At 40.1% G+C, this 22,371-nt stretch overlaps 1 protein-coding gene across 1 annotated transcript in view; it reads right to left on the bottom strand.

Annotated features, from left to right (window-relative positions):
• Window positions 1-11,103: 11,103 nt before the first annotated feature.
• Window positions 11,104-22,371, bottom strand: part of MARCHF11 (membrane associated ring-CH-type finger 11) — a gene marked incomplete at both ends in the record, with an annotated part of 95,145 nt that continues 83,877 nt past the window's right edge. Inside the window, one exon of the mRNA XM_079796502.1 lies at window positions 11,104-11,426. Within this exon, the coding sequence (XP_079652628.1) occupies window positions 11,104-11,426 (323 nt within the window). The remainder of the gene's footprint in view (window positions 11,427-22,371) is intronic.

Genomic DNA, 22,371 nt, shown 5'->3' with positions numbered 1-22,371 from the left:
TATGTTTAAAAAAATACCCAAAAAACTGGGGGAGAGGGAATTTTATATTGATATGGCATTTTCAAAGAAGTTGTGTAGTCAGAAGAAAAGTATTATTAAAATTCACTTCCTTCCAATCACGTTAACCAAGACAGTACCTACTCCAGAATAACTGAGGCAATATTTTCTATTGGGGAAACACTGGCATGAAGAGCCATGAATTCTACTGAGTACCCATCTACCCTGTACTGTGACTGGAGGTTGACATTTATTACCATATTAATTGTCACAACACTTCAAAAGGGTATATGTTGTGATCTGCATCCTACAAACGAGGGTAGAGAGACACTGAGGGCTTATGTGGACTGAGGTAGTTCAGGGCCCTAGCAGAAAGACTGGAATGGACTGTCCCTTGACTCCTTCCCACTAGGCCACCTAAAGACTGTCCTATATTTGGTGACAATGTCATATCCCTCAGCATAACAATTGTTTGAAGTTCTTCTTTCAAAATAACCAAACCTCTACTTTTGCATTGTCATCTGGTTTACCTCCCCATCACATGCCCAGCCCCTAAAGGGGAATGCCTAAGTCTACCATAAGTAGGAAGGGTTAGTCCTACATACTTTCTTGAGGTGGCGTGCTGAGCTTGCCTAAAATGTACTCTGAAAATAGACATGAATGGGGAGGGATTATCATACTTCATTTATGACATTTGTTCCAACTTACAGTTCACTAGGCTTTGTTACTCATATGACTACGGGGAAGAACTATGTCATGCAACCTGAACCCCCATGGCATTTAGCCCCTTGCCTTGTATATGGTAGGTGCACAATACTTATGTGTAGAGTGACTGACTGATTGGATAAATGAATGGGTAGATAATAGCTCATTGATGGGGTGTCCTCAGCTGCCAATCTGTTTCTCTCTTTTCACTCACCTTCTAGCACTTGAACCACTTCCCAAACAAAAGTTCTACCTTCCTCCTTCTACCGCTCACCTGATTTGCCTTCCTCTGTGTCACCTGCTGTTGACTTGACACAAAGTAATGAGGACCCAAGGAGAATGACTCAGCTCAGTACCACATCTAAGTCTTTCATGACCTTTTTCTCCTTTATTTGTTCATTGCCAGTCTGAGTGACTCAGCTTCTGGCTTAATGAAAGAGGTGTGTAATATCATATATATGTATATAGTTAATTCTCACCCAAGGATATTTTTTCCGTTGAGTTTTAGAGAGAGTGGAAGGGAGGAGGAGAAACACAGAGAGAGAAACATTGATATGAGAGTGATACATCGATTGGCTGCCTCCCACATGCATTATGACCAGGGCTGGGGATCAAGCCTACAACTGAGGTACATACTCTTGACTGGAATTAAACCTATGAGCCTTTAGTCTGCAGGCTGATGCTCTAACTACTGAGCCAAACAGCTAGAGCTATAACATTTTTATATAAAATAAAATTTTAAGAACTCTCCCATAATCACTATCTTATTTGATCAGTGAGAGGTGAAAATGGCAGCATTTTTGGTCAGTCCCAGTCTGAGGGTGCTCTAGGTCATGGCTTTCATGTATAACTAAGACAGAGTAAGAGGTACCTTCCTCAATTTCATGAGGACCACACTAGCCATCAGAAGGATGAACCATATGGACTTGGGGTGTGGTCCACCTGGCTGTGTAACAGAAGTTTTCTCCTTCAGGTCAAATCCTGCGCAACCCACAGGGAAACTTTCTCTCCAGCTCCTACCAAGGGCATGACCCTAGATGGGAGTCACTTATTGCTAATTATAATGAACTAGAGGCCTGGTGCATGGATTTGTGCACTGCTGGGGTCCCTCGCCTGGCCTGCAGGGATAAGTGGACCTCCGTGCCGCCACAGCCCAGCCTTACCTACCAGCTGGTCTGGCTCCAGTCTGCTGTTCGCGTCGATCCCACACAGCACAAAGTAGTACGGGAAGCAGCAGGTGGCTAGGGAGGAGCCCAAGCCCAAGTTCAGGCTGGGCACTATGCCGCTCCCACTCATCCTGGCCCCACTGTGCCTGCTGCTGCCATTGCTCAGGCACACAGGGGGAGTGTCAGTGGGAGAGGCTCACAACACTGTAGCTGCGCTTGCCAGCCACCAGCCGTGAGCCCAGCATCTGGCACCCACCTGTCAGCTGAGCACTGCTCCCACTGTGGGAGCACACTGACCACCAGGAGGCAGCTCCTGCATTGAGTGTCTGCCCCCTAGTGGTCAGTGCATGTCATAGCTACCGACCAGTCATTCGGTTGTCTGGTCACTTAGGCTTTTATATATATAGATAGATAAAAAGGGACACTGGGAAATTTCAAGTCTGAAATTGGGCTTTGTTGGGCAATAAGAGCCTAGAGGGCTGGCACTTTGAGAGGCTGGTAGAGCTTATTGTCCCAACTCTTGGGTCTACTCCATGCTGTTTATGACTTTTAAGCAGCTCCTTCTCATTTTAAGAAGCAGCTAAGAACTCCCAGAAGTCTCCACTTGAGCCCAGGATGGAATAAACCAGAGTTCCCAAAAGGCCCCAGGGCCTATATCATATTATTTGAAAATGATCTGTGAGACTTGGATGGCAAACCACTGATGCTGAGAGGGCCTTTTTGTCCTCAAATGGATTAGATATACTGAGCTCATTTCTTCCTCTTCATTTTGCAGAGCACCCAGCACTAAGATGAAGGTGAGGAAGCACATTGACAGAGAAGGGGATACAGAGAATGTCCCCAAATAGGTTAGCATTCAGGTTGGTGAGGACTGTCGAATCCATGCTTGTAAAGCCCAGTCTTAGTCAACAACATGCTTGTCCTGTTATCTGACACCTCACTGGCCTTTGCACCACCACTGACCTTGGATAGCTTTTCTTTACAAAATGAATCCTCATGCCCTCCCCGTGCATTCAGCACAGCAGCACGGACCCATCGTTGCCTATTAAATCTTAAAACTTCTCAAAAATGAGAAATACATAAAGCGAGCATGGTAGCAGCGTGGTAGATATGCACCCAGAATCAAGCTTTTGATTTCTGGTAGAAGTAAATCAAAAGCAGACACTTCCCTTGACCACAGAGGAGGCGATGCCCGGAGCTGGATAACAGCAGGTTGCTGAGTCTAAAGTGCACATAAAATCCAATTGTAGGTTGGCTGACAACAGAACACAACTGGATTCACTTACTGTTAATTAGGCAGAATAAAAAGAGACGGGGCGATGTGAAGCTGGGGATTATGGGTAGTGAAAGCTACTTGATGGAAGGAAACCGATCTTTCCTGGTGTTTTGGAAAATCACTTCATATAGTGTCTGGTCCATTATGTATGCCCTGACATTTGCGTGTAGTAAGAGCCAAGGTATTTCTGATAAAACTATACTCCAGGAAACCCAATCTGAAGGGGCCTAAAGGGTTCCAACCAGGAAGAATGAGTATGTTTGGCTCCCTAATAAAGAATGGCTCTTCTGTTCCTGGCCAGTATGGAAAGACAGTTTGTCTCCCCCCCACCCCCCACACACCCCCAGGTCATAAAATGCACACCACTGAGCAATGCTCTGGATACTGTCTGCTGAGGTTGCTGTGACGCCCAGATAGCCCACCCGATTACCGATCATTTTATTGGTGCCTCCTGGTGCTAACTTCTCTTTCTTTGGGTGAGCTCACTATTCCTTCACCCTATTTAAATAAGAAGTGAGCTTCTAGGTTCATGCGAGCTACTAGTAGGAGCCAGTGTAGGGAGGTATAAGACCAGAAGAAACCAGTTAGACATAGTGCTGGTTGATAATATAAAGGGAACATTTGTGGGAATTCTTACTCCAAAATGGTGAAACCTGTCTTTGCCCCATTTTCTGACCAGGGGTGAGATGAGAGACTTATTTTAATCTTAACTCTATTGAGGACATTGGAGTCTTCCAAAAAGAAGGAGAGTTTTGCTGAACTTTTTGAACATTGATTCCAGATGGACTTTGTTTGTATCATTTTTGGAATTGTTTTCTCTAAATGAGTCCTAAAAATAGAATGTACACATTCACCAAAGACTGAAGGATGCTGAAATATTAAGCAACTAGGATGGCAAATCTAGATGCATTCAGGTGCCACTGTGGGCAAAAGGCTTCAATTCTCATTTTGTTCTTAATCCTGGCAAGGTAGGCAAATTCACCCAATGAATTTGCAGAATCTACTCAGGTGCATACTTTGGGGATATTTTGCAATAATAAAGAATGAATTTTATTTCCAATTAGTTTTAGGAGTAATTAATAAGAAGTGTGTGTGTGCGTGTGTGTGTGTGTGTGTGTGTGTGTGTGTGTGTGTGTGTGTTTGAGAGAAGAGAGGGGCAGGAAGAGAGATTCTACTGAAGAGGCCAATACTAAAACCAGGGTTTAATTCCCACCCATGTTCTGCTTCTAAATTGCTTCAAATAATCACCATGCAATGGTGAGAGTTGAGAGTATTGGTACAGCCCCAACCCTGCTCAGACGAATGGATGCCAGCTGTAAACTTCCAGCTGGGCTGTAACTTGCTTTGGGCGAACATCAGCCATGAATTGATGTTCCAGAGACTCTGCACCCTTGCTACACCTATGGCCACAGTGGAAGTGCACGTGTTGTCTTGCTCTGTACCATCAGACAATGATATCTTGGCCGCAACAGATTACACCACAGATTGACTCCTCAGCTACCAGCCACACAACAAATGTAATAGCCCAGTGGCTTACAAGATGGCCAAGTGCCAAATAAGTGTGCTCCTTTTTGGATTAAGGCCCGCCGACTGAGTAAGAGCTTCTCTCTGGATTAGTTGGATGAGTGATATAAGAAGCAGAAGAAAGAAACAGAACAGGGCAGCCACAGAGAAAACTCAAGACTAGAGAGATAAACAGCAAGGGAAAAAGCTGAGTGCTAAGAATGGCAAACTCACTAGAGAAGGTCCCAACAGATGCTATTGACAGAGAGGACGATAGGGCGCTTGAGCTTCTGAGGATCTGGGCTAATGCTTTAGTTCCTGGGACACCTACTGTAGGAAACTTAAAATGGTTTCCTGTCCCTCCTCACTTCACCAAGTGTTCCTTGCTAGATCCCTATCATCTGAAAATATCTCAAGGATGTCACTCCTCCTTATAAGCCAAGGTAATTATAATAATAACTATAATGATCAAATGCTTACTATATACTAAATGTTTGAAGATTTCATGTTTTGATTATTTCAAAAACACTTTGAAATAAATATTATAATTGTAATATCCATTTTACAGATAAATAAACTGAGACAAAAGAGGGTCAAGAGCAATGGAAGCCTTCCTATTGAATGCAGTAATTATTAATAATTAGTCAGTTCATTGAAAATGCAAACTGAGGCCTTTCCCAGGTAGCTCAGAGCATTGTCCCTCTATGCCAAGGTTGTGGGTCCCATTCCTGCTCAGGGCACATACAAGACCCAACCACTGAATGCATCAATAAGTGGAACAACCAATCAGTGTTTCTCTCTCTCTATGTCTCTCCCCTTCTCTCTCTCTTCCTCCCTCCATTCTCCTCTTCCTAAAATGAATAGATTTTATAAAAAGAAATGCAAATTAAAACAAGGAATTGTTAAAAACTGATTCATGCATATCTTAGACATTTTACTTTCTTTAAAACATACTAATATATATCAATTTGGCAAGGTTTTTTCTTTCAGTAGAAATTGCTAATTGGAATTTAGCACTGTTTTTCTGGCAGAAACCACATACATAACATATGCTCAACATTTCCTAGTTTCAGTTTCTTTGATGCAAAAATGAACCTAGAGACATGTGTGAAGCAATCCAATGCAGAATCCTTCTAGACTTCTTTTTTATTTTTATTTTTTGTCATCTTTTATAGTTATTCTTCCAACATCCAATTGGCATGGCTCTTACCAAGTCATTCCAAAACATTCAACCTATTTTTCACAGGGTAAAAAAAAAAAGCACCTTTTTCACGCTCAGATTTCATCATTAGTTATATTTAATTAAGTTATGTGATGGCAACTGTACAGGTTTGAGAAGTAACTTAGACAAATTACCTAGTAAAAGCAAACATGTGTGGGTCTATTAGAGAGGATTCTATATTCCTATGTGGTCAAAATTACATGTTACCACCTCACATTTTCATTTAGAATCTACGCTAGATGATTTTCTCCCAAAGCTGGAGGGGACTTGGTGACCACATTAACAGAGTATGGCAAAAAGGATACTACCTAAAATCCAAGCTAATTCCAAGCTAATCCCCTTAGCCTATAGCCCATAGTCCTGACTGAGCTCCCAGCTGACACCAGCACCAACTTGCCAACCATGTGAATGAACTATCTTGAAAGCAGATCCTCCAGTTCCAGTCAAATCATTCTATGTTATACCATGTACGGTAGAGATGAGCCATCCCTGCTGAGCACTTTCTGATTACAGAGTAGTGAGCAAAAGAGAAGATATTTATTTTAAGCCACTAAGTTCGGGTGGTTTTTTATATAGCAGTAGATAATTGGAATGAGTGCTTTGGATGCAATTGGTATGTTTCACAGAGGGAACAGTGAACATATATCAACCAGTCAGTCTGTTAAGTAAACTTTCCCTGAAACTTCTCTAAGATTACACAAGAAATAAAAGATAAAGCCTAGCTTTGAACTCAGAAGACTGTGACTTTAGAATTATATTACTACTAGAAGCCTGGTGCACGGGATTCATGCACTGATGTGGGGGGCATGGCCTGTGGGGATCAGCCCGCTATGGGAGCGCACATCCTGGTCAGCCAGGTGGCGCTCCCACTATGGGAATGCACTGACCACCAGAGGGGCAGCTCCTGCATTGAGCATCTGTCCCCTGGTGGTCAGTGCCTGTCATAGCAACTGGCCGACCAGTCCTTCTGGTTGTTCTGCCGTTCGGTCGCTGGGCTTTTATTATATAGGATATCCCTGAAAAAAAAAAATGTAGAAACGCTTCAAAACCATACATAGTAGTGGATGATATATAACAATTTTGTTTGATTTCTTAACTCCATGCTTATAGACAAGCTCTTCATATTTACAGGGTCCAAGGCAGGAGTAAAATTTAATACCAAAAGTCCAATACTTAAAGTTAAAAATGAAGTTAAAAACTATTAAATAAAATAAGCTTTATCCTCTTAACTTTACAAACACCTTCGTGAAATTTAAATTGTCAGGTCTGTGTTCTTGGACTCCATGACTTTGCCCCTTCTCGTTCTACCCCTGGATCCTCTCCTCACTATAGGGTCTTTGATTGCATATGTGTAACCTACAACCCATACATCCAAGCTTTATTCACACATCCTGCTGCCCCCTCAGCTGCCCCTTTGCCAGCCCCAGGTCCTAGGGATGGCCATGCTGGGCAATGGCCAGCCCCAGAAGAATGAACCGAGAGAAGAAGTTCATGTGGGCTCAGAAAGTGGACTTGAGCCATTTGTGTAGTGCCTATAGCATGGTCTAAAGGAGAGGTGGACTCTGGATAGACTCTGGATGGCCAGGTACCCTTGGTCCACATTCTCCTTGTTCCATGGGGAGTTTGGAGCTAGAGGGGACTAAAGCAGTACCCTGTAGGACCCCTTTTCATTTTTAAAGACAGTACCACCCCCATGTCCCACTTGGTGTTTCTCTCTAAACCCTCTCCTCAACCATCCTTCAGTGTCTGGCACATAATTGAGAATCAATAATTATTTACTGAATAAAGTAGCCTTATTCCCAAAGGCAAGCCTTACATTTTCAATCTTGGATGCTGCTGGAGTTTAAGATAACCAGCCCTGAGTTAGGTCACAAAGCTGGGATAGGAGCCAGGCTTGCACACACCTCTGAGCACAGCTAAAAAACTGATTCTAAGTGCTTCCAAAGGGTAAACACGGTGGATGACAATTCGATTTGGCTCAATGAATGTTGACACAAAGCAAGCATCAGACATTGGAGAATGAAACCCAAGCACTGATTGTCCCAACCTTTTGTCCTGAGAATAACATTTTCCACTGACACTGACAAATTGCTGTCATCTCTCCCCCACGCCCGTGCCCAGCTGAGACTGCCCATCTCCCTACCCAATACACATATTCTTCTGGTAATGACAACCAAGTCAAGTGGAAATTATTAGAGCTAAGGGCTACTTTGCTGCTCTGTAGAATGTTACAATTGCACATTTAGGATATTTATTTGAAGAGAACAACTCACTGTGATTATATCTTCAGAGAAGCCTCTGCAGAACCACAGAATCTTCCATTTCCAACACAAGTAATGGTAGTAACGTTATTATTCACCAGACTTGATAGTCACAGATCTTGTAAGCTTGTGTGTCCACTTACTATTTTCATGTTATGTTTCAAAGCCATTCTCTGCTATGTCCAGAAAATCACTACCCATGGAGGTAGATGTGTTATTTAATCAGAGCTGCTTTATTTATTTTCAGGTTTTTTATTTTAGAGAGAGGAAGGGTGAGAGAAAGAGAGAGAGAGAGAGAGAGAGAGAGAGAGAGAGAGAGAGAGAGAGAAGAGAGAGAGAGAAACATCTACTTGTTGTTTCACTTACGTATGCATTCATTGGTTGTCTTGTATGTGTTCTGACAGGGGATCTAACATGCAACCTTGGCTTATTGGGATGATACTCTAACCAACTGAGCTATCTGGCCAGGGCTGGCTAGGTGTTTTAATACTATTTTAGTTCAAAACTAAAGAACTTGAATCAAAAAATCTTATTTAAAAAAACATTTGCCTGTCATTTTGTTTAAACTTAGTTCTACTAGCCTCAGAAAAAGATCAATATAAGTGATAACCTAGGGAATTTTAAGTAAAAGTGAAACAAAAAGTAAAAGAACATGTTCTTCCTGCAATCCTGTCAATAAATATAATTTACTTTTATTTAGAAGAGGGCTAATTCAAATTCTTCAGAAACATGGCTGTGGGAAGATTTCTAATGAAACAAATATTGTTGAGGCATAAATCCCTTAAGAAGGAAATTCATAATTTCACTTAGAATTCTGTTTCCTATAAGACTATCACATCCAAGGCCAGCATAAAGATTAAACCTGTGAGAAATGAATGTCAACTCCCTCCCTTAGCCTTCTTCTGACATTTAAAACGTCCCTCAGCTTCAGAAAATCCATCTTTGCCTGAACTCAGAAGAAGGGCTCTGGGCCTAGATGTTGACCAAGAATTATATAGATTGATGTTTTCATCTTTGTACTTTCATCTTTACAGATTTTTGAGAGTTTCATGAATTTGAGGGAGGTGAAAGTAAACTGTGGGGAAGTAACTTATTAATTATTAACTATTAATTAATTTCCCCCTCTATGTCCATGGGAAACTAAAACATACAAAAATTATCATCTGAATTTTCTTTACTATAATTTAAAAAAATTTTTTCTCCTATTTTTCCCATTAACTAAAAATATGCCCAAATAGCCTTACAGGAAGCACACCGAGAGGCTGTGTTTGCATCTTTATCTTGTTGTGGACAGTTTTTTTGTTTATTATTATCATTAATTTTCCTGAGGATAATTATCCCAGGTCCTGGAAGAGATGGGAGGTGAGGGAAGCATGGAATAGATGCGTGCTAGGCCAAAGAATGGCCCCACAAATATGTCCTATATTTCCTAGGAGGGAAATCTCTTAAAATAACTTTGAAGTCTTTGATTAATTTACCAGATAAATCCACTGCATGTAAAATGGCATCCTCATGAATGCAGTGAATTAATCTCTAGGTTCCACTGGGGCCTGGAACTTTGAGCTTTGCTATAAATTACAACACCTGCTGTAATGTTTTATTTCACATACATGATAGAAATATTTTTTCTGAACTGAAAAATTAGGACTAAAGTAATCTTTAAATCATTGTGACAAATTTTTAACTGGGAAAATATTTCAAGTGTTTGTGGAATTTGCTGTGTAAAAATCATGTTACCTGTAAACATTCCTATTCTGTTTTTAATCATACAAAGAGTATTATTAGAAAGTAGGGTGCAAAGCATTTTGTTTCATATGCTTTAAAATCTGATCAATTACTTCAAATGACCTACATGCTCAACTCATGTTTCTAAGGAAAGCATGACCGCCTGCCTCATCTATTCTGTCTTTGCGATTAAAATGTGCCATTTACTTCCATTAGAAGGATAAAACGGTGGAAAATCTCCAGGTTCCACTAGTTAGAAACCTGATCCTGGGGAGTCAATAGCCTCATTTTTCCTCTTTTCATTTAAAAAATACTTATCTAGTGAAAGAGAAACACTTCTCGCTGCTGGTGAATGTATTTCCCCAGGACTTCATTAAACCAAGTAATGGGATTGGTGTTTAAATGATTAAGTGGGTATATAAGCTTTTGCAAAAAGAAAATCTAATTAAGACAGTGCTCATAGAAATCAAGACACTAACATTTTGATACGTCTATGAGAGGTTTATGCAAACGTGAGGCAGTATTATTATCACACACACACTGTGCAATGTTTTGGTGAGCTTTTAGAGTTATAAGTATGCAGGATGCTCTATGTAACATGTTCTGGAGTAAAACTATTCTACTCAGCTTATCTTTATCTTTTTACAAGCTCTCTGTACTGTTTCAGAAGTTAGAAAACAAGCCATAATTCCTAGAATCTACTTTCCTGTTGACAGGTATTGTCCTCCCCCGCCCACCCTCAACCCCCACCCCCCAAAAAAATCATGGTCAAGTTTGCCAACCAGCATGATGCACGGAGAGGTTCAGTGTAGAGCCTCGTGGCCCCTCAGTTGATAGGCACTTTGGAACCAGTCCACAGAATTCTAAACTCTTCCCCATCTGTAGCATGTCTGAAAAATTACACATGGAGCACAAAGTTTGATAAAAATATATTTAAAACAAGCAGGAAAAAAATAGTTTGGGCCTTGAGGATAACTTTCATCATTCTTTTAACCAAGTAGAGTTAAATTATACAGATCATGATTTCAAGTATCAACTTATAAAATGTGTGATAAATCAGAAAGCAAACAAGAGGACTCTTTTTTTTTTTCAGAAAAATGTATTTGCAATTCAAATGTTCATATAAAAAGCATAAATTTTAAAAAGTTCATAGATGTGTGTTTTTAGAAGTGTTATGGTTTTGCCATTCATTGCAATTACATTCCAAAATGTGCAGGGTGGTCCACACTGCACCGTCCTATACTCTTGTCACACTGAAGTCACTCTCATCACAACTTCTCCTGAGCTGTTATCTTCTGATAGGTCTTCGTGGGGTCTCATTCGATTGAACAGGTGTAATAACACGTAGCCACATTGAAACCTCGGGGAGGTTAGCTGCGTGGGGTGGACCAAGTTCCTGTTCCGCAGAGCCGTCAATGGCAACCATAAAGTCCTGCTTGTAGAAGACTCTCCCCGGCTACTTTCTTCGATGTCTGTGGCTTTGTCATAATTTAATACATCCCAGTGTAAGTTAACAGCTCGCCAGCGCTTAAACACTCTGTAAACTGCAGCTCCTTCGTGGACAATGAGACCTAAAATTCAAGGAAAAGGATCAATTTCAAAAGGTTGGTCATAACCAAAAGTTGAGAATGTTATTTTGTATGCAATTAGGAATGAAAGAAATAGTCAACTCTTTGTTACTCATCTTCTTTAAAAATATGGTATTCTGACCACTCAAGTATTTTGGCAAATGGCAAACCACTAACCATATTACATGGGAACAATCAATATTCAAAGATTAAGAGTCCAATACCATTCAGAGAATGTAGTTATCATGGATATAATTGACTTGCTTCATTATGGCTCAGAACATACTCTGGGCATTTATTTCATTGCCTTAGGAGAAACATTGGGTTCATTTATTCACTCAACATGTACTTAACATATATTTCTTGAGCCAAATAATGTATCTGGCCTTGATCCCAGCAGGCAACTTTATTTTTGGAAAGAGGCATATATTAAGGTCAATGCCATCTCCCCAGTTCCTAAAACAATGCCTGACACACAAGGAGGTATGATATAGCTTTTTGTTATTTTTATTCTCCAGACAGTTCAACAAAAATTTAGTAAGCACCTACTTGAAAGCTTTATGTATATTCTCTCATTTGGTTCTCAACACAGCCTTATGAAATAATTACAACCATGTCCCCCATTTCATAAGCAAGAACACCAAGCCCCAGGCAGGTGAGGGAATTTGCTCAAGAGCAGATGACTAGCAGCGTTGGGACAGGAATTCAAACCCAGGCAGGCTGGCTCCAGGGTCCTTGTTCTTCGCTGCCGCACAGTGAGGTGGATGATTTCTGAGACAGAGCCTTGGGAGAATAAACTCGTCAATACTAGAACCACAGAGACCACAAACTAGCAGTCAGTGAATCAGATATGGTGCCCTGAGACATGGCTTCATGCCCTTTGTCCACCCAAGGTCCCATCACACCCTGCATTCTTCACCATTTATATTTCATCATGGGGTGCCAGAGCTTTTGAATTTGGAGTAAAAAGGAGTCCCAGGGGTTGGGGGCTTCAGATAGAAAAGTGAGGAGGAGCTCTTCTCTTTCAGGAAGTGGAAATTCCAGGGAAAGTTGATGGAGAAGCCAATGAACTCTTTTTCTTTTTTTAATGGAATATCGCCTGAAAGTAGAATGCTTCAGGTGACAACCATTTCTTAACAATAAGTTTGAAAATGAGTAGATCTACCTCCTCAACATTTAGAATCTTGGGTATATGGCCTCAAGAAACTCTCATAAATGTGAACAAGGAAGCATATTCAAAATGTTTATTTATCTATTTGTTTGTTTTTCAGAAAAGCAAATCACCACAATCTCAAAGTCTATCCTTAGGAGAACAGACAGCCTTTGGTGTGTGGATCCAAGCGACTTCCACAATGAAATAGTAAGAAATATGGCCATGGTACTAACACGGATACACCTTAAAACAACAGTGCAAATCTCAAAGCTACAGTTTAAAAAAAAGAGTTTTAGAAATAAATGATTAAATAAATAATTTATACTTTATGGATACAGATAAATATGGTAAATAAAAGTATAAAAACATGCATGAGACTAATAACCATTAAATTCATAGTAGTGGGGAGGGGAATGAAGTGAGATTGGGGGGAGACTTCAAATAAGGCTTCCAACTGCATCTCAAATGTGTTTTTTAACCCTTTGCACTCGCTTGCTTTTTTCTCGATTCCTTTATTCTACTCGGGATTTAATTTTTTAAATACCCCGGATTTTACAAAGCGCGGCAGTAGAATAAAAAACTGGAGTTTCTTTTCATACAAACTCATTTATTTGGATTTTTTTATATTTCAAATTATTGATACATTCAAAGAGTAATTTGCACTCGACATCCGAGTGCAAAAGGTTAAGCTGGGTGCTGGGGATATGGATGGTCAACAAGTTAGTCTGTGTACTTTTTGTGTGGCTGAATAATTCATAATTTCAAAAATCACAGAGAATGAGGAAAATTGATCTAAGATGGACTAGGTGAAGTAGGAGAGACAATAAGGAGGTTACCCATATAAATGTGAGAAGAAGAGTGGTGGCAGTAAGGAGAATACCGAGGGACAGTCATAAACTTGTCAGAAGAAAAATGGACATGAATAGAAATACAAAGAAGGGGGAAATCAGAGTCCCACATTGTTAAGGCTGGAAGAAGGGATGATTGAAAGAATGAGTACAATGAGTAAGGGTTTTAAACATTTTTGATGGGAGATTATTTCATGTTGTTTGTTTTATTTTATTTTTTTCAGCTAAAGCAATGCCAGATAGGTTATAGAGATACCCAGCCCTTGGAAAAACCACACCTACTAAACAGTAGAATTTAAGTTTTACATTGCTCCCTTACCAGATCAATTTCGGACACATGTAAAATAACAGCATTCCAAAGATATTTGTCATAGACCACTAAAAATGCATATGGTCCAATAAATAAAAATGTTTTCAACCCAGTGACTGTACACCAAAATAATCTGTAGAAAATTAAATGTCCGTTAACCACAGCAATTTCAAATCATTGTTACGATCAACTTCTTTTTCCTAAGGAATAATCAGAGTTGACCCAACTGATTGGATGATTTTGGGAAACAGCCAGTATTAGAAGCCATGACTACCAGGTTTTAATGGATGATTCTATTGTTAGCTTTCTGAAAGCTCTGTGGCCAGTGATTTAACTTTTATGGTTCTATTTTTCCTCCTTAAAATGCAATTGTAATACATAATCTATAAATTCAGCAGAATAGTATGAAGATAAATTGGAATTCATCAACTAGCACTCAGATTTCCTCAGAGATGGTAACTACATAAATACAAGATATGATTATTAATTAAAAAATCAATAGTGAATCTATGTGGTGAGGAACATCCATTCACACTAATCACAAAACCATTATAGCTTTCGGCAGGTTCATTGTAGATAAGTGCCAAATAGGGGGACAGCTTTACCAGGGAAACCACTCATTTTACAAAATCTTATCCTTTTTTTATTGATTTCCTCTGAAAGGCCAGAAATCAGATCTTTTGCTAGAGCTTAAAGTCACTTTCTTGGCATACACTCCTGGTAGCCCTTTTCTGAATACATAAATCTACCCAGTGTGCAGAAATAAATCCCACAGATCTTCATAGAACATTTTGAACCAAATTTAAAGAGAGAGAACTACTTGACGTTTTCATGAAGACACAGCCCTCTTAAATTTCTAGCTCCATGTGCTGCTTCTTAATTGCATTTCAATTAAGAATAATGCTTAGATGGTGTTTTATTCTCCATGAGCAGTCAGAATTACTTCTTGCCTTCTAGAAGCTTAAATTTTACTGAAATATGAGTAACCCTATCCCACCCTCAGGGTTGTCCACTGTAATGAAAATTTTCTTTCTTCTTTATATATTCTGGAGTTGGAGCACATGCCCTCTGTACTAGTGGTTATGAGAAGACATGATGACTGTGATCATTTAAGTCCAGGAGTAAGCATTCATTCAACTCTAGCTCTTATGTTGGAAAACCCAGCTACTAAAATCCATATTGTCATCCTTTCTTACTGATCGGTCTCCTCTAGTTTTATACTGGGGAGCTCACTTCCTCCAGTGGCTGTCACTCTCCGAGTAATACAAGTTAAGCCTTAAAAAGGATTTATCACCTTGACATTTTAGGTCATATGAGAACAGGCTTAAATTTACTTTTCCATCTGAGTCACTAAACCTGAAGGGAAAATCAATAATTTCTATAAAATGTAAGTATTAAATATTTTAGGATACTTGCTACATTGTTAATGGCATGGATATCAACAAGGTGTGTGATTTGTGAGAATTTAGGGTTTTAAGAGTTGAGCTCTGTGTGTGTGGTTGGTTTTTATCATTTTCTTGCCAGTAACATTTAATTGGAGCACCCAGTTATTAATGTGCAAAAGAACGTTTTTGTTAGGGAATTATCTTTTAAAACAAAGCAGGACTAAATAGTTTCTGGTTTCATTGAAATAAAAGCAACTGTTTATATAGGTAAAAGATAACCCAGATTTCGAAGTGGTGTATTAGTTGAAATTCTTATATAGTAGTAGAAAATGAGCTAATTACCCAAAGAAATGATGGGGCAGACTATCAGGTACACACTCTGTGCATGCACTTGAATACACACACACATACACACACACACACACACACACACACATACACACACACACACCATATGTCTATGTTTATTTTAAAACACACAAATGGTGTATTATAATTAACAGAAACTTCCAACATTTTTGATCAAATAAATATTTTGATATTAACGACCAAAGCACTGGTCAAACTTTTATTTCTTATGTTACCAGTCTCAGTTTTTGTCCAAATAAGCTTGGTTATTTTCATAATTTAAAAGCTAAATTTTTATCAAGGATATATTTTGATAGTCAAGCACTGTGCTATGTGCTTTATATGCATGATTTCATATCTTGATGGCAACTTTACAAATAGATACTGTGATTGAACAATTTCACGGTTGAGGAAATTGAGACCTACAGAGATTTAACTTGTCCAGCATCATGAAGATATAAGAATTAGAGGTGAAATTAAAGCTCAAATTTGTCTATAAGCAAACGTTGAGTACTATAGTCCTACTCATGTTAAATGTCCAATGTAAGGCAGTCTCTCCTAGTCATACAATGATGATCAACTAAAAGAGACCTTGCTATCAACTGAAAGTAGGTATCTCCCTAAAATTCATGTTGAAGCCCTAATCTGTGATGCAATTGTATTTGGAGGTGGGATCATTGGGAGGTAATGAGGGTTATATTAAGTCATAAGAATGGGGACCTCGTGATGGAATTAATGTCCGTATAAAAAGTGGGAGAAACACGAGTTCTCTCTCTCTCCCTCTCCCTCTCCCTCTCCCTCTCCCTCTCTCTCTCCCTCTCCCTCTCCCCTCTGTTGTGCATACATGGAATGGCCATGTAAGAACATAAGGAAAAGACAGTTATCTGCAAATCAAGATGAGAGCCCTAACCAGATGCTGAATCTGCTAGCACCTTGCCCCTGGACTTCCCAGTCTCCAGAACTGTAAGCAATAAATGTTTGTTGTTTAAGTCACCCAATCTGTGGTATTTTATTTTAGTAGCTCAAACAAGCTAAGACAGACCTTGTAGGTAAACTACATCACCCTCATTTAAAATATGAGTAAATTAAGTCCTGGAGACTGTGGCTTGGGCAAAGTTATGCAATTAGTTGCCATTTTTAACATCCTGGTGCGTCACTGTCAGTTACATCGCTAGGGCTGCCAGTGAAACAGCCCCTTTCTTCCCTCCCTCCCACGTGAGGGAAATGGATGGGAGCCTCATTTGAAGGCAACACTGTAAGTGGTGAGAGCTTCGCCTGGTGAGCTGCACTCCCCTTGAGCCTTCCCAGGAAGTACAAGGCCCTGAAGAAACCACAGAGAAACACAGGTTAAAGCCCGTGTGCTGTTCAATCAAAAGGGCTCTTGGGAAAGCTAAGGAGCTCGCAACCCCCAGCAGATATTTGGCCAGAAAAGGCCTTTGATTGTGAAAATGTCCAAGATTTCTAGATTAAATTTTACTCTTCTCCCTTGTCAAAGTTATTCCTCTCTCTCCCTCTCTGAAATTTGCACATAACCAAACTCTACAAATATTACCCTGTGTCATTCTGAGACGTCAGGGTGCACCCAAAGAATGATGACTTTGGGTCCCATTTGATCCCGTTTAAGAACAGTAGTTTAGAGTCAATCTCATAAAGTAGTCCCACTTTTGACATCTTAATTTTCATCCCTACTCGGAAGACTACAGCATGTTTAGACCAAAGAGGGTTAACTAAATGAGACTTTGGTCCAGGATACCCTTTGCTGCGATCATCTGTGCTAGAATGTAATAAAATGCATTAATCCTCCTGGCACATTTTCCCAACTGACCCCAAATTTAAATGCCCAACTGTCCTGGAAACATAGATGTGAGTATAGAGGTGATCATTTAAAAAGTCACTCCTCCACTGTTGAATCTTGTTAATATGAACCTGGAAAAAACCGTAAGTCATTGTTGCTATATATATTGAATGTTTTTGTTGGAGTAAACTATGGATGAAGCTTAAAGGAAAAAAAAAAACACCAATGAAAAAAATATAAAACTTAGAGAGATAAAAGACTGAAAATAATACAGAAGTCACTAAGCTCACAAAAAAAAAAAACACAAAGCTATAGTGAACTGATAACTTAAAAGCCAAGTCTCTGGGAATGACAATGTCCTGATTGCACATGGAAATTTTTGTGAACCCATATCTGAATAATGTAAAGTAAATCCCACATACAAAGCACTTCCATCTATAAAATATGGGTTGATTTTTCTATTATTGAATGTAAATTTTAGATATACATTCAAAGAACTAAGTTGAGCATGGCAGACTGTTCATGAGAGCTTAAAGCTTAGAGGCTCAACAGTCAAACCACCAGTAATAAAATTTGAGCAAAAAAACAACAACCACGTTATAAGGAACACACATTATTCAGAAACATCCCATGACATGAAAATATTTGGCATTAGAGGCTGGGTAATTTCCAAATAATGATGATCTAACCCACTCCACCCCTAAATAGCTCACAGGGCACATGAAGAAATGACAATTGAATAGTGAAGACCTTAAATGGCTGTTTCTTGAGAGCACACAAAGGAAAATTCATGGCTGTTGTCCTATGGCACTGCCTCTCTCTCTCTCTCTCTCTCTCTCTCTCTCTCTCTCTCTCTCTCTGCCCAATGAAATCTGCCGTCATCGGCTTGATGCAAAGAGCACATTTGTGCTGCATCTTTAATGGTGGTGACATCACTGACTGGGAATAGAACAAGATGGCAAAGCCAAATTCCAATAAGAAGTGCAATATTTTACTAACTGGCAGTGTAAGGTTTTGACATGGATTGGAATTACTCCTTACCTGCCATCCTTATTTCAGTGAATGACCAACCCCCAAGTCAAGTCAGCTGAAACCTGGGAGTCACCTAGACTCCTCTATCCTTTTGCATTAAATTCTGCTAATTCTGTCTTCTTAGCAAATCTGAGATAAAAACATCAATCAGAGAATCCCCTGAAAGAAGCACTCTCCAACATTTGCATGATGAAGTATTAAACATGCTTCAAGATCCAGATGCTCTCATCATTTTTTTCTGACCCACTCAAAATTAATTACTCCCTCCTGCCTTCTACCTCTCCACACAAGAAACGCCTGCACTGTTTTACTTATTACCCATATTGGAACAATTTGTTTCTATGCCTGTGAACCTCATCAGCTGTGTGCTTCCTGAGGACAGGAACCCTATTCCTACTTCAGTGTCTGGTACACAGTAGGAATTCAATAAATCTTTACTCAATGAGAGGAAATGAGAGACTAGCCATGATTGGAATTTAAAGGATAACAAGAATTAACTTCATCTAGTTGTGACTGCCATGAAAACAAAGAGAGATCGCAAGTATTATTCTATGAAGCGTTAAGAGTAATATTTTGATCTCAGGAACAAACAGATGCACGCTCCAAGACTAGAGATGGAAAAGGCCCATATTTTATGACAGTGGACTTTGGGTCATGGGGAGAAGGTGATGATGATGATAGTGTATGAGTGTGTGTATACACACACAGAGGGTCTAACAGGAGTAGAAGAGCTATAAAATTCTCTACAAGGATTTGTTTTCAGTCCTAATAAATTATAGCAGCCTCACCCATAGTTTTGTTGGCCTGGTCATTAAGTGTTTGCCTGCCTCAACCAATCACCAAGCCAGAGAGTTACAAAATGATTGCAGCTAGGCCTAAAGCCTATAAGACAGGTATGGATTCCAGGCAAAGAGGGAGAATAAAAAAGATGCTGTCCACTCATCTGACCACTTGCTTTTCTAAAAAGCCAATCTATCGCTTAATTATTTTAGTGATTTATTTATTCCTTAGTAGATAGGAGACTCCTGACCTTTTGATTACTAGCCCTGGAGCACTAACATACCATTGGTATATTTACAGAATATTCCTCAAAAGCTGCAAACTTTGTCATATGTTATAAAATACATGATGTTAATATTTTTTAATATTAAAAAAAATCACTGGAGAGAAATGTTATATCATCGGAGTTTCTACCCAAACTTGCTTGGGGTCAAGAAAAACTACAGATATAATCATTTCAAAAACAAATAAAGGAATGAGTCCAATACTTTTATAGATAAAAAAGATATCCTAGAGTTCTCATAAAACTAGGTGCATGGATTAGAATCAGTTTAATTTCAGTTGAATGCAACTTCAATTCTGTCCTTCAATTCATGAACAGATGAAACACCTGCAGCAAAGTGGTAACATTATATATCGCAGGGATCAGAAGTGGACAAACACTGAGTTTTAAAATCAGAAAATGTGGGCTCTGATTTTATCCAACCCCTTCATTTTGGGACATGAGGACTCTAAGGACCAGAGAAACCACATGGTTTGACAAAGGGTCCATGGTTAGTTAGTGTCCAAGCCCAGAATGAGAGCCAGAACCTAGACACCTGGTCCAGTGTGCTCACTCCCCAACTACTCAGACTGCAGCAGCCATTCTTGGGCAAAGCCCGTCCTCACTGTGTCTCTTCAGCCCAAGGGATATTATACCAACTATGAAGTAGTGTGAATCAAAATCCCTTTTCAATAAAACCAAATGTGGGGCTGTTAAGTTCTCCTCTGGCCGTTATCCTCAGGGGTACATTGCAGCATTTGGATTGGAGATGGGAAGATTACAGTGACCCTCACAATCCTATATAATAAAAGGGTAATATGCAAATTGACCCTAAAGGTGGGACGACCAGAACAATTGCTGGACCAGTCACTATGAGGCACACTGACCACCTCTTGGTCCCTTTCCCCAGCTGGCAGGCTCCGATTGCCTGATGGCGAAAAGAGAACCAGGGGTGGGTGGCGGGGGATGCAAGCAGTGCCAGGCCAAGGGCCTTGCCCCACCCATCACCCCACACACAGAGGGCAACCTGCATCGGGGGCAGGGCTGGTGAGCGAGTGGGAACAGCCAACCTCTGAGTCCCTTCCCCTGGCCATCAGGCACCGATCACCCAATGGCAAAAGGGGAACTGGGGGTGGGGGTGGGGCCGGCTGTGGGCATCTGGGGAAGATGGCCCTGATCACAGGCCAGGCCTAGGGATTGTACTCACGCATGAATTTCTTGCGCTGGGCCTCTAGTTATAATAATAAATCTCTCTGCATGCCCAATGTGACAGTATGTGGATAAAAAACTGATCAAAATCCATCTTGTGTGTTAATTAAATCTTTTTGGATCAGTAATCTACTTTGCTATATCTCCATTTACTGCGCACACTCTAGTATATGGACCAAAGCCAGTTCTTAGAAGGACACTATTAGTAGACTTTCCTCATGGGAAGTAAAAATAAACACAACGAATTTTCCCTTTTTTTCCAACAATGGACAAACAATCTACTGCAAACTCACAGAGCACAATGTTATTAATCTTCAGGGTAAAACCAGACATGTATTGGCTGTTTTATTTTTCAGGGTGAGAATAATATCTTTAAAAATATAAATTGAAATATCTAATTAAAACCTGCTTATCTTTGTTTCATTTCTTGTGGCCTTATTTTTCATTTCTCTTAAATCATATAGGCTGTGTGTAAAAATTCCAAACATAAATAACATTTCTAACTCTTCCATTGCATTCATAACAGTCAGGTTTATATAATTGCAAATATTGATAAAATTTTAAACCTGAATATAAAAATGCTCAGACCTCCTTAATGTTTTATTCTGTGATCTAGCAACAGGATGTTTAAAATTCTTATAACCACTCTCTGGAAGATAGTAGAGTCACAGAGTCAAGTTGCACACACACATATATGCCCACCTGCACACAGAGAGAGGTCACTAGAGTTGTTGTCTCCTGATCTCCCAGCTGCTCTCCATGATCATGGAGGATGTGTCCCTGATTCTTGGATGTCCTCGGCTTCCTAGACCCACACACTTCAGGTCCCTGTCGATGATAGCCACAACCTGGTGTGCCTAACCCCACCCTCTTCTGTTCCTCCCTCACTCCAGCCTGGAACTTTCCCTTCTAGAACCCATTCCAAGTACAAGCTCTGAAATTACCACCCATTGCTGACAACCACCACCTCCGATGCCTCTCACTCACTGACTTTCTTAATTTTAATGTATTCTGTCCCACCTCCTGAAGAGTTTGGGCCCCTGGACTGTGTAGTCTCTCCCCACTCTCCCAGCTTCTTTCTGGCTGTGGCTTCTTCCCAGCAGCTGAGAAAGCACACCCCATCCTATAATCACACTCCCACCACTGGAGGTGAAAGGCAAGGTTGATCTTGCTGCTGTCTTCTAGCAACTCTGCATGCAAACCCCATCATAGCCCAATCTCACCATTTCATGCTCATCCCATTGGGTAAAAAAACACAGCCACATCGCCCTGTGGATGGGGACCACCCCTGCTCTCGCCTCAGGACGGCACTCAATTAAGTCTCTAGCTCAGCTTCCTCCCCCAAATCTCACGAGGCTCCCTCCACACTACTCATTGACAACACATGAATGGATATGTCTGTATTCCAATGAAACTTTATTTATGAGCGCTAACTTTTATATTTTATATAATTTTCATATGTCATAAAATAAAACAAAATTCTTCTTTTGATATTTGTCAACCATTTCAATATGTAAAACCCATTCTTAGATCATGGGCTGTACAAGAACATCCCTGCACTATTTATACCTCTATCCTGCAATCCAGGCTTTGGACACAATAAATGGCCAGTAGATGACTGACACCTCTTTGGCTAAACTGCCAAATTGAGAGAGATGGCTCAAAGAGTCACACCGTGTCCTAGGAGGAAATAGAAGGCAACAGTAACAACATATTTGGTCAGCTACGCTGCTGATTATACTGATATTTCTCCAAAAGAACTTGAACTTTACAAGGTCAGATGAAAGAAAGGTATTGGGTTGGGTTTTCTCTTCAGAGGAGGCCTA

Source organism: Cnephaeus nilssonii, assembly GCF_951640355.1.
Source record: "Cnephaeus nilssonii genome assembly, chromosome: 2".
In the NCBI taxonomy this organism is placed as follows: Eukaryota; Metazoa; Chordata; class Mammalia; order Chiroptera; family Vespertilionidae; genus Cnephaeus; species Cnephaeus nilssonii.
Note: the sequence above shows the minus strand (reverse complement) of the source record. Positions and strands in the feature narration are given on the sequence as shown.